Below are 13,319 nucleotides of genomic sequence, written 5' to 3'. Positions count from 1 at the left end.
CCTTTGCAGCTAACTACTATGCCATCAGCAGCTCACTAGTTATCTCAGATCTCAGGTCCTAAATTCTAAACTCTCCTACCCCTCCCATTGCCACAGCAAGCAAGTGCTGAAAGAAGTGGGGTAGTAGTCAGTAAAGAAAAAGTTATAGTACCACTTAAAATGACTAACAATATTTTATATCATAACAATCATTGGTACACAAGGGGCTGATTTACTAAAGGCAAATAGGCTGTTCACTTTGCAGGGGACGTTTGCCCTTAGTTTAGTGAATGAGGGGAAGTTCGGCTGACATATCACCCAATCATGTTCAAGAAAAAAAATGTTTTTTTTTTAATTTTCCTTGTACATGATTATTCTTTACAAAGTGAAGTTCCACCACATTTACTAAGCTAAGGGAAACTTCCCCTGCAAAGTGCAAATTCCCTTGCAAAGTGAACAGCCTGTTTGCCTTTAGTAAATCAACCCCAATTACTCTGTAGCTCCAATACATACGGCCACATGGTCTTCTATGCCTATGGTTGGGGAAAAAGCTATGGGTTTGGATGGATTTTTCTGCCTGAGATAAAGAGTATTGCTAGGGGTATTGGCTATACACATAGACATACAGGTTAATAAGAAACAAAAGTACATTACTAAGAGGTTAACTGTTGGGAAAAAAATTGCTTTGGAAGACAGATTATTTTTTTTACACTCAACTGCCATCTACTATCTGCTACTTAGTTATTGTGCAGTGAGGGCCATTTCATGTGGGTATTTATGAAGCATGGGTCTTTATTTCATTTAAAGTGGGATGTTTGTGTAAATTTTACAGTTTCACAATTTTGTGTTCTTTGAAACAAACTTTAACAATTACAATTGTAAAGTATGGCTTTAATGCTAGGAATTCCTCATTTAAAGAAGTGGACATGGAACAGCATGGAGCATGTTTTTAATTCTTAAAATGGCAAAAATATGCATAATTCTATTATCTGCATACAAGAGTTGTGTATTCACCAAACCTTTGAAAGCGACCACTGTGTTTTCAGAATTCTGTGCTTTATATAAATAGGTTTTATTGCTGGTAGGGCATTTTTAAAGGTAAATTTTTCATGGAAAGTTTGCATAATCATATTTACTGTTAAACTGTGCCTCAGGTAGCGTAAATAAATTTTCTGATTTGCATAAAGAATCATTTGCTTAAATGGTACATTTGACTAAGCTTTATATTTTCCACATAGAATGCTCCATAAAACCTGTCAATTTATTTCAGTGAAAGTTCTCGGTAATTAATCAAAGATGTTTACAGTGAAACTCCCACACATAGTATCATTTCTGCATATTTGGAGATGAAAGCAGCAGATTAGGCAATGGACTCAACTGATATACCACAAGTTTTTTTGTCATCTTTTTACCCAGGTTTGGAGCACCTCACCCACAATTTGACTATCTGTAAAATGTGTTCTTCTTAAAGTGACACTAAACTCAGGAGTTAAACCTTAAAAATGCATTCCAGTACCTTAACTATTAACAAACATGTATCTTATTTGTGTATCATTTGGCTGTAGATCCTTAAATCATCTCTGAATTGGTGCTGACACTGTTTTTCCTTCTGGAGGGTGGCTACTTTTGTTCCCCATGGTCCCTGTGTGTGTTGGAAAGTAGCCACTGCTCCAAGCTTGCTCCGGTGATGGACTACAATCTCATGTTTATTTTATTGATTGGTTACTTTACAACAAACCCAGGGACCATGGGTAAGAAAAGTAGCCTTCTCCAGAAGGAAGGACAGTGCCGGCACCAATTCAGAGATGATTTGAGGATCTATGACTGAGTGATACACAAATAAGTTACATTTTTGTAAATAGTTGAAGGTACATGAGTGTATTTTTAAGATTTAACTCCCGAGTTTAGTGTCACTTTAATGCTGAGAGTCATTTGACTGTTTGATGTCTTTGGGGTCTATTTATAAACTATTTGCAGAGCTGTTGACGTGTCCCACACAGGGCAAAAGACTCTCTCCCCACCCCATGTGACAGCTCTGGGCCAATTACCAAGCATCAGCTTCACATAAGGAGAAGAGGAAAGGAATGAGTAACATGCTCCTCCCTGAATGGAACAATGGAGAATTTAAAACTAACAGGGTTATTCACAAAAGGGTGAAGAGTTTGGAGAAGGCAGGAGAAGTGAACAATCTAGGCCAAAATAGCTGATTTGGAGAAATTCTCCAATTCAGCTCACTTCCCAGTTCAGATGTTTTGACCTAGATTGTTCACTTCTCCTGCCTTCTACAAACTCTTCACCCTTTTGTGAATAACCGTGTAAGAGAGCTTAGAGTATGCTTTTGGGAAAGGGGCCTGTTGCATTGTTCTGTATTGACAATGTACAGTTTTGCCTAATGCACAGATCTTTGAAATTGGCATGATATACATACAAACGTAAAATAGAACTTCAAGAAAACTTTTTAAAAGTTTTTTAAAAAAGTTAAGTGCTCATTTTTGTCTATGTGCTAAAATAACAAAGTTATACTCACCCGAACCTCCGAGCCGGCCATCTGTCACAGCTCTCCCTCCATCCTGCCTCCTCCTCCTCCTCCCTTGCAGCACTGGAATCTTCCTCAGCGTCCTCACGTCCGTACACTTGGGGGGGAATTTATCAAAGCAATTGCGAGTTTTGGAACTTGCATGACATATATTTGCACCAGATTTATGATGCTAGTGTAATGTTGTTCATAATTGAGGTTTAATAGACTCCAGGAAAGAAGACTTTTGGGGGGAATTTATCATAGCAATTGCGCGTGTTTGAACTTGCACGGAATATATTTGCACCAGATTTATGATGCGAGTGTAATGTTGTTGATAAATGAGGTTTATTAGACTCCAGGAAAGAAGACTTGTAACTTCAGGCAAAAAGCTTAACTGTCGCTTCTTGAAGAAGTGGTCATGGGGACTTCTTTTTTTTTTTTGCATGTCAATTTTTATTGTGGCAATAATACATAACAGAGAATAATTGACAATGAGTTACAGTATTTTTTTCTGTCAGTAGAACATAACATTAGCGTTTCTAGTGATAAACCACTAGGCGCAGGCATGGATATCGTCAAGAAAGAACAAAGAATGTTCTAGAACGTAGGTAAAACAGAAATGTCTACCAGTTAATAGCTATAAAGACTATCATCAGTTCTATATTTGTACAGAGCCATATAGTCAAATAGGCAAGTGACCTATGATATGGAAGGGAAAAGTTGTTGGTCGTTGGTAAAGATGTTCAGGGGATAGGAATAGCAATAAAAATTTGTCTCCGTGGACCCAATATGTGTGTGTATGCGTGTGGACATGGAAAGTGTCAAAGGACATCAAAGGACATCAAGTTCACCAAGTGTGTCGGTAAGTTTGGCATTGTGGAACCAAGTGGAATGTTGGAAAATGGACATAACATCACATAATTGCTCTAGGGATAATTCAGAGGTAAAATAGGCAGACCACGTATCAAAAAACATGTTAGTGCGATGCATATTAAATTTCGTATCCAGTTTATCTAGCAACATGAGTATTGATATAGAGGTCGGGGTAGCAGACAGCCAGTCGGTTAATGTGGCTTTTTTGACGCTGAGGATGCAAAGGTGCTCCCATTGGGATAATGGGGGTATTGAGGTAGGTTGCCCGGAGAAGGGCAATGGAATATACAAACATCAGGGGAGGTGTAAGACCATGCCTAGCCGCAGAGATACGACTGCGCATGCGGATAGGCCTGTTCGCCGCATTTGCGGGAAAAGGCGGCTATTGCGCGTGCGCCAACGGCAGCCGGATGAGCGAAATCGCGCTAACATGGCGCACAGGAAATGACTCACTCTGTCTGGGGATGATCCTATTTAAGCCAGCCCAACTCCCAGAATCATTGCTGAGTGGTCTTTCAGCTTTAGTGTGTGTGTTCCTGTGCCTTGCCTGTTGCTGTATTATTGTCTTCCCGGATTCCTTGACCTTGCCTGACTGCTACCTGCCTCTGACTTCTGCTTGCCCCTGGATTCTCCTTTGCCTTCTCCTTTTGTACCTTGCCGCCCGATTGTTGCTGACCCTGGCTTGCCCGACTCCGCTCTGCTCCAGCCGCATCAACACCTGCTTCCTGCTACACTGAAGACGGGCCTCAAGGACCTACCCAGGCCCAGTGTCCTGCATCTTCCGCACCGGTGCTGCCCGCTGTTCCTCCACCTCCTGCCTCCCTATTCAGGGGTGTGGAACTCGTGCTGCAAAGGAGGCTTCCTCACAACTCGGCTCCCCACCAGGTACGTGACAGGAGGGTATTCTGTGGCCTCCAGATTTTAGATTCATGTATGAAACTACATCCGCCCACAAGGTTTGGATATGGGGGCATAACCACATGAGATGTGTTAACTCGGGCAGAGGTGATTGGCATTTTGGGCATGACGTCAACCACCCTGGAGGTCTATGGTTTGAGGTGATATTGAAGCCATAATATGCCCGATGTATCAACTTAAATTGAACCTCCCTCCAAGCTTCACTAACAATGGCACATCTTAATCGTGTCCAACCCGTCATAATAATAGATTGTGTGGTCTCTTGGGGCAACTGCAACAATTCAGCCCATTTTGTTATAGATGAGGGGATCTCCTGGGAGATGACAGACTTGCACATAAAAAAATGATCGAAGAGGCTAAAACTGTCGCAATTGCTTTGATAAATTCCCCCCCCCCCCACTGTGTTTTATACACTTTTTTTTTACCTAGACAAAAAACAGCTGCTAACCCTTGCAGTGCAGGGGTAGCCCCACTGCAAGGGTTAATAAAATGTTTTCCTGGAGTTCTTTTTTAAAATGCAGAGGTGCAGTGCTTTAACCTAGTCAATGTTGAGTATCCAAAACAATTCTTTTTTTCTGAGTAATGCTGCATCTTTTATATTAAACTAACTATGTGTAAATAGTATATTAATATGTAGGATAATGGCTTGGGGCTAAAGAGCAGACTGAGACATGCAGAATACAGTTCGATTCAAGTGAATACTACTGATTCTGAGTACTTATCAGTGGAAAATGAAAGGTTTTGGCACTTAATCATTTAAACCTCTGACACCTTAGTGGATATCTGCTTAGAAGTTACATGGAGTCAGACCTCTTCACGCTGCTTGACACTTGATAATTATTCAGGAGAAATGCTCCCAGAGAGGATTTCATATTGTACTGTATCATTGATCCAGGCAGTGACACACTTAGCAGAGACGGATCTTTTTTTAAATGGTGACTTAAATAATATTAATTAAATATTTATAATAAAAATATCAGATTTTCATAGTAGGCCTCCATTAACATAAAGTGATATCAAAGTCAAAATTTTTACAGTTATTTCAAATGCTGATTAAATTACTTAAAATGGATGCAGTTCCATGTTTAAAATTTTTAGTTTTCTGCAGAATCAGCGGGTCCCCTGAGTACTGGCCCTGATATCCTGTTTTAGGGCTCCTTTCCCTTGTAGGGTCCTATGGAGCAACCCTTGTGTGTGCTAGTATGCTGTGTGTGTGTCTCCACAAACACAGAGGCAGAGCAGGGCAAGCCACTCTTCTGCTCCCTGCTCTCCTTTTCCCTTCTCCAGGCTAGTAGATGGACAGCTGCTGAAGACTGTGTTCTCCCTTGTGATCTTGTACTGGACAGGAAGTTCAGAGAAGTTGAGATGAGAGAGTTGGGGCAGTTGTTCAGAGACATGATGACAGTGTGGGGTCAATTCACTAAGCTGCCGTAGGCAGCCGAGTGAACGACTGACCTGAAACGAAGTGAGCCGAACGCTGTTCGGCTATTCACTTCAGGCTGGTTCGGCTGATTTCAGCCCTATATCGGCTGAAATCAGCCGTACATTGGGTGGCTTCGGGGCGGCTCAGCATGTTCGGCCGACACGAAAGTGCAGAAGGAGTTCAACTCAGCCGATCCAACATCTGGATCGGCTAAGCCGAACCTCCTGCAGGCTACTCGGGCTACTGCTGTTCGGTCTATTCTTATACATGCGGAACAGCAGTGAGAAAATAGCCGAATGCCGCTGAGCAGCAGAACAGAAAAATAGTTTAACCCCTTCATGACTGAGGCCCTTTTTTCCATGAAGGGGTTAAAAAGTACAAAAAATAAATAGAAAAATGATTGTGCGGAGCTAGCAGTAACAGCTAGTTCCGCCCAACTGTTTTCTATTGGCCGGCAGTTCTGCTCCCGTCAAAAAAAAAAAAAATGTTCGCCATAGGAATGCATTGCTAGATACCTATAGGCTATTGCAATTTGCAATAGCAAACTTGCTATTGCACCCGCCCTCTGCTGCTGTCAATCACTAGAGGGGACCTGATGGAGAACTGCAGGTCCCCTCTGCTGATTGACAGCAGCAGTGGGCAGGTGCAATAGCTAGTTTGCTATTGGCTATTGCAAATTGAAATAGCCAATAGGAATATAGCAATGCATTCCTATGGTGAAACATATTTTTTTTTAATTATTATTCTGACAGCAGCCAATGGCTCCATTTCAGAATGAAAAGAAAAAGCAGGGAAAGTTTTACTCTGCTCGATTGAGCAGAGTAAACCTTTCTTGGGAAAAGTGTGTTTCTCTCCTGGGCGGCCGGGAGCGGGAGACTCCCAGAGCGCCCGGGAGAGTTGGGCTGTCTGGAAATCAGTGTCCCTGGTTAGCTGGTAACCAGGGACGCTGATCTCTGTGCAAGTGGCCGGAGCCAGCCGAGAGATGACGGCTGGCTCCGCCCAGCTGTCAGAAGCAGGCTGTCGGCCGGCCATTCGGCCAGCTTCGGCTTTCAGCGCGGCTAGGTCGAGCGTGAAGCATATGCCTTCGGCTCGACTGAGCCGCTCGGCCAACTTCGGGAGCTGTACGGGCTATAGTAAATAGCACAAATAGTGAATAAGCCCGTACAGCAGCCCTTCGGTTCTACTGAACCGAAGGGGTCCTGGGGCCGAAGCTAGCCAAAGGATCAGCCGAAGCTACAGCTAGATCCTTCGGCTGCTTCGTTAATAGACCCCTAAGTGTTTGGACAAAAATGTAAAGAAATTATTTACTGAGCAATGTATATTTGTTTGATTTGGATTCATTACTGAAAAAAGATTGAGTAATATTTTAATGCAATGTAATTAAATGTATTATTTTCTTTCAGGGCCAACAGGAAAATTCTGCCTGGGAAAGCTTACAAGATAGACCAGGATCTGATGTGTGAAAATGTTGGAAAGAGGGGAGCTGATGCCTGTATGTGTGAATCGCACTGCTTACTGTGCAAGCCTGTAAAAACAACTAGAAGAAAGATTCTGGTAAGAACTTACACAAAGTTTCTGATTTCCACAATCTATACTGAGAAGCACCACAGGACCTGCAGAGTCTCCACGTTACTTTTGGCCCAAAACCATAGTACTGGCATAGTATTGGCACTACTGGCCAATAGGATTGTTTGGGAGGGGTTCTTTAATCCTTCTGCTTTACTACTTTATACCACTGTGTAGCTCTCAGCATTTTTTTTAATGACAGAGTTGCAATAAAACCCACTTTTACATTTTTCTTTATCTCTTTAAAGTTCTAAACCCCACAAGTTATTATGCGTGGCTGGTTTTTGCTTTGAAATGCTTCTCCATAGTGCTCTGTACTGGCAGAGCTGAATGATCGCCACACCCCTTTGTACATGCTTCCTCACACAGACTTGCAGGTTAGTGTATGACTGGACATGGTTGCAGGAACATAAGGGATAGGGCACTGCAAGATGGAAAAGGTGCCTGGTGCTAGGGATAGGGCACTGCAAGATGAAAAGGTGCCTGGTGTTCAATTCGTTTAGTTCTGAAAATTCGGACATTCGGATGTATCCGAATTGCATATATAACTAATGCAAACGAATCCGAATTTCCGATTCCGAAATTCATTAGCGGTAGTCTGGACGAAATTTCATTTGTTGGATGAAATTTCGTTGCAGCAAAATGACATAAGACATTTTTTTTTAGTCTGCAGAAGAGGGGAAAAAAAAAAAGCGTGAGGTTCCCCCCCAATTCATACCAAACCCTTTAGGTCTGGTAGGAATGTTAGGAGGGCCCCCCAAGTTAAAATTTAAAAAACGTGCGTGGGGTTCCCCCCAAAATCCTACCAGGCCCTTTAGGTCTGGTAGGAATTTTAAGGGGGAACCCCAGCCCCAAAAAATGTGGGGTCCTCCCCCTAACAGTCCTACCAGACCCTTGATCCGAGCACTGGACTGGCAGGGCAGGAAAGGGGGGGGGGGTGACGATCGAGTGCCCCCCTCTCTGCGCCTTACCAGGCCACGTGCCCTCGGCATTGGGAGGGTGGTTGTGGGGGTCTGCGGGCAAGGGGGGCTTATTTACATCAGGGTACCCCTTTAATTAAGGGGGCACCCAGATGACGCCCCCCCTGTGAATGAGGAAGGGGTACTTGCACCCCTACCCATTCACTAAAGGGTTAAATAAAAGAGTTATTAAAAAGTTCAGACTTTTGATAAAATCCTTTAATTGAAAAAAAAAAACAAAGAGCCAATTTTTGACTATTCCTTTTAAGTAAAAAAAAGTTTAAGAAATGGCTTCATCTATGTAATCCAGCGTCAATCACGTTGCACGACGCCCGCCGACCTGCTGAAATAAAAAAAGTTCCCCCGCACGGTGACCGTCCGAACCCGTCGAAAACTCGCCGCAAAATCACATTCCTGCTCGAAAGTAAACAGATGGGCGGAGCGAGCCGTGATGTCACAGCTCGCTCCGTCCATTTGCCATTCTTAGCTGTAAAATACTACATAGCATTCGGGAACTTCCGAATGCCTCACAGACCCGAATGGCAATCGGGAGTTCACGAATAGCATTCTGGACTTCCCGAATGCTATGTAGTATTTGACAGCTGAGAATGGCAAATAGGCCGAGCGAGCCTTGACGTCACGACTCGCTTCGCCCATCTCTTTACTTTTGAGCAGGAATGTCATTTTGCGGCGAGTTTTCGTCGGGTTCTGACGGTCGTCGTGCAGGGACTTTTTTATTGCGGCGGGTTGACGGGCGTCGTGCATCGTGATTGACGCAGGATTACATCTAGGGAGCCATTTTTTTTTTTTAATTAAAGGAATAGTCAAAGATTGACTTTATCAAAAAACTTTTATCAAAAGTCTGGACTTGTTAATAGCTATTTTATTTAACCCTTTAGTGAATGGGTAGGGGTGCAAGTACCCCTTACTTATTCACAAGGGAGGGAAGCGGCATCTGGGTGCCCCTTAAAGGGGAACCCCAATGCAAATAAGCCCCCTTGCCCGCAGACCCCCACAAACACCAGGTCAGGGTTGGGGGGAAGAGGCCCTTGTTCCCATCGGCATGGGGACACCCTCCCAATGCTGAGAGCACGTGGCCTGGTAAGGCGCAGGGAGGGGTGGGGGGCGCTCGATCCCCCCTTTCCTGCCCTGCCGGGCCAGTGCTCGGATCAAGCGTCTGGTAGGACTGTTAGGGGGGACCCCACGGTTTTCCCCCAATTTTTGGGGGCTGGGGTTCCCCCTTAAAACTCCTATCAGACCTAAAGGGCCTGGTATGGATTTTGGGGGGAACCCCGTCCACTTTTTTGTTTTAACTTGGGGGGTCCCTCCTAACATTCCTACCAGACCTAAAGGGTCTGGTATGAATTGGGGGGGAACCTCACGCTTTTTTTCCCCCTCTTCTGCAGACTGTAAGAAAAAAACACGTTTTTTTTTCTAAAATGTCGAATGCTGAAACGAATGAACGAAATGAAATTTCAACCGGACTAGCGCTAACAAATTTGTCCGAATCCCGAAATGAATTTAATTTCGGACCCAAATCCCGAAAAATTAAATAAAGCAAAATCCAAATCAAAACGAAACAAATTTGTTGCCAGTGCACATGTCTACTAGGTAGTGGATATATCTATTTGTCTGCTTCTGACGTCAGAAATATAATTTCCAATTCTCTTCAGAGAAGTGGGACAGAAAAGTTTACTTAGAATTCCGGTTACACTGTAGGCAGAGTTTACGTTTCAGAATACAATAAGTTTTACTAAAAAAAAAACACATTAAATCCCAACACCATATTCTGTTTTTCAAAAAGTGTAAACTATTTCTAGTTTGCACTCTCACCTAAGTACAATTGTATAAATATAATTTGATTAATACATTAGGGACAGTGGATTAGTACAGTAAGAACTAGATAAACAGTATTCTTTTAAGAATACAATGAATGATAATCCTAATATGTCCTATGCAGGTGCAAACAAATTTGTTTATGTTACATGTATTAACTTCTATTTTTCACCCAGTGTGAATTTGTGGCTGATCAGTTGCCACTTTAGTTGCCATTATTAATTCTTAATAAAAAGGTGATTTAAACTTATATTAATTTATTACTTTTTTGTGTGTCATTTTTGTTTTTTAAATTTATAGAAAAAATGTATTTAAGGGTGTAATTGTACAATATGTCAGTTTAAGGAAAGACTGACCGGCCGGGCATGCACAAAATTAACCCTTGCAGTGGGGCTACCCCAACACTGCAAGGATTAAGTGCTCGCTTTGGTCTAGGGTCTAAAATAAAAATGATATAATCACCTGATCCTCGGTGCCACCTGGCTGCTAAGGTCCTCGCAGCCTCATCTTCCACGGGCCTAAGGACCCATGATGTCATCATCACTATTCACTTGCTTTGGACATGAGGACACTGGAGTGCAAGGGAAGATACATGAGCGGTCACCACCACGGGACCAAGGATTAGGTGAGTATCTTTTTTTTATTTTAGACCCTAGACCAAAATGAGCACTTAACCCTTGCAGTGCGGGGGTAGCCCCATTGCAAGGCTTAAGTTTGTACATGCATGGAGTTCTTCTTTAAGGGGGAAGTGTAAATATACTTAAAGTGACACTAAACTCAGGAGTTAAATCTTAAAAATGCATATCTTAACTGTTAACAAAAATGTATCTTATTTGTGAATCACTCAGCTTTAGATCCTCAAATCATCTGAATTTGTGCCGACATTGTCCTTCCTTCTGGTGGGTGGCTACTTTTGTTCCCCATGGTCCCTGTGTGTGTTGTAAAGTGGCCACCACTGCAAGATCACTCCTGTGTAGGAATATAATTTCATGTATTTGTATTGAGATTGTAGTTTGTCACGGAAGCGAGCTTGGAGCGGTGGCTACTTTACAACACACAGAGAGATCATTGGGAAGAAAAGTAGCCACCCTCCAGAAGGAAGGATAGTGCCCGCACCAATTTAGAGATGATTTGAGGATCTACAGCCAAGTGATACACAAATAAGATAAATTTTTATTAATAGTTCAGGTACTTTAATGCATTTTTGAGATTTAACTCCTGAGTTTAGTGTCACTTTAATTGATGATTATTCTAGCTTTATTGACCGAATAATCAGGATTTTATCAAAGACAGGAAGCAAATATTTTGCATAACTCTCCTTACTGATTCCTCATAGCAGCAAAGAAACATTACAGAAAAGAGAAATAACCAATAGTAGCACACAGCATATTATAAAGTCTGCCCACACTAAGATCCCTCCTCTTGCTTTGAAACAGTCTCCATGAACGGAACAGGTAGAAAATATACAAAGTCAAACTGGAATCAAGGCAAAACTGAACTTGAGAATAACCATCGGAAACACGTTGGAATGTCATACAGCACAGCGAATCGTTAAACTGAAACAAGAGAAACAGCGAAAGCATAACAGCAAACCAAACCACAAACGACTGGGATATAACAATACAGAAGATAAAGTGCAAATAGTAAAATAAAATAAAACAAAACACATGTCAATATATACATATACGTACCAAGAGCAGGGACAAGCAGTAACAGACACGGGTGGGAAAAATATTCTCCTCCTGTCTTTAATAAAATCCCGATTATTCAGTCAATAAAGCTAGAATATCATCAATTTTATGGCAAGACAGAAGGCTTCATATTTTGCAATTTTAACGCTGAAGGAGAGACGTCGCAGGGTGTGCAATCGGTCTGAAGTATAAAGTCCGAAAGGTATTATTCTCTGGACCAATGCGCTGACCATATGAGGTCCATGAGTGAACCACCAAAGGAATAAGCTCAAGAGGCTGTGGCACCCTGGATCGAATGAGCGCCAAAAGAAGGGTCCACATTGGCAAAAGAGATCAGCCAACGCACCCACCAAGTCAGAGTAGGTGCCGACACAGGAAGAAAAGAAGGAACAAAAGCAATTAGCAGTTGATGCTTGTTAGGGCGATGCGAAGCAGCCAGCCTGTGCAGATAAATTGGAAGACAAACGGACGACACATAAGGACGGTTTCCGCTGTAAAGCAGGGAAGGAAACAAGAAGGCAAGAGCTTAGTTCGGCGAGATAGGGAAAAGGAGGCATGAAGGACAGAGCATCGTGATCAAAAGCCCTGATATCAGACATGCGACAAAAGGAGACCAGACAAAGCAAGGTGGTCAACAATTGTGTTAAAGACAACGAGTCATTGTCAGGGCAGGCACGCAAGAAGGTCAAGACCATTGAGACATCCAAACGATGGGAAGAGAAGAGTAGAGGGTCCCGGGCCAATCGGCAGGCCAGCCCCGAAGACGTGGCCCGCCGAAATAGCAGAGCAAAAAGACATTGACAATATAGTAGGATTTCCCTTCTGCAAAAACGTGCAGACAAGAAATTGATCACATCAGTCACAGAAGCCGTAAAGGGATCGAGTTGCCTTGCCAGACACCAATTTTTCCATTGTTCCAGGCGGCACGGTAGCCACGTCGAGTGCCCGAGCCCAAGACTTTTGGAAGAAGGGGCGAGCTGTAGGTCATAAGACTGATAGATTCCAGGAACCAATATTGAGCCTGCCAGAGTGGTGTGACAAGAAGGCTCGTCTGCTTTGGCCAGACCTTATGAATCAGACGGAAATTCATCGAAAAGGGAGGGAAGGCAAAGCCCCCTGTCTGCTGCCACAGTTGAGTGAAGGCATTCGGTACCAGGGAGAAAGGATCAGGGAGCCAACAGGAGAAACAAGGTAGCTGGTGATTCCAGCGGGAGGCAAACAGGTCCAGTGTGCAGGGGCTGCGGGTCACAGGAAGGAGAGAAAATACCTCCCTGCGCAACATCCAATCTCTGGCGTCCCTCCAAAAACGGGAAAAACCAGTCTGCCAGGTCAGGGCGTCCGCGTCCTTCACAGTGCGTGCGCATGAGCGCATCTACGACGTATTGTGGCGCCAAACGGGCTATTTAAGCTCAGCTCCTCCATGTCTCCAGTGCTGAGTACTCTCCAGCTGTGTGCCTTGTATCCTGTGCCTGTTTTCGTGTCATATTGTTTCTTGTTACTGACCCCGGCTTGCTTTTGACCCTGCTGATCTTCCGGTATCCTGACTCTGGCTCTTC

The 13,319-nt window shown here is 43.3% G+C and overlaps 2 protein-coding genes across 2 annotated transcripts in view; both read left to right on the top strand.

Moving 5' to 3' along the window:
- The window catches only part of LOC108793587 (putative homeodomain transcription factor 1), a 54,598-nt gene extending 48,946 nt beyond the window's left edge, over positions 1-5,652 (top strand). The window contains exon 7 of the mRNA XM_018564577.1: positions 5,639-5,652. Within this exon, the coding sequence (XP_018420079.1) occupies positions 5,639-5,652 (14 nt within the window). The remainder of the gene's footprint in view (positions 1-5,638) is intronic.
- A 1,504-nt stretch (positions 5,653-7,156) lies between these two features.
- LOC108793588 (putative homeodomain transcription factor 1) overlaps positions 7,157-13,319 on the top strand; it is a 103,335-nt gene continuing 97,172 nt past the window's right edge. The window contains exon 1 of the mRNA XM_018564578.1: positions 7,157-7,265. Within this exon, the coding sequence (XP_018420080.1) occupies positions 7,167-7,265 (99 nt within the window). The 5' untranslated portion in view covers positions 7,157-7,166. The remainder of the gene's footprint in view (positions 7,266-13,319) is intronic.

The sequence above is a fragment of the Nanorana parkeri genome, unplaced genomic scaffold (assembly GCF_000935625.1).
Source record: "Nanorana parkeri isolate BGI_ZX_2015 unplaced genomic scaffold, ASM93562v1 scaffold761, whole genome shotgun sequence".
Classification (NCBI taxonomy): Eukaryota; Metazoa; Chordata; class Amphibia; order Anura; family Dicroglossidae; genus Nanorana; species Nanorana parkeri.
This window is presented reverse-complemented; position numbering and strand designations above follow the sequence as displayed.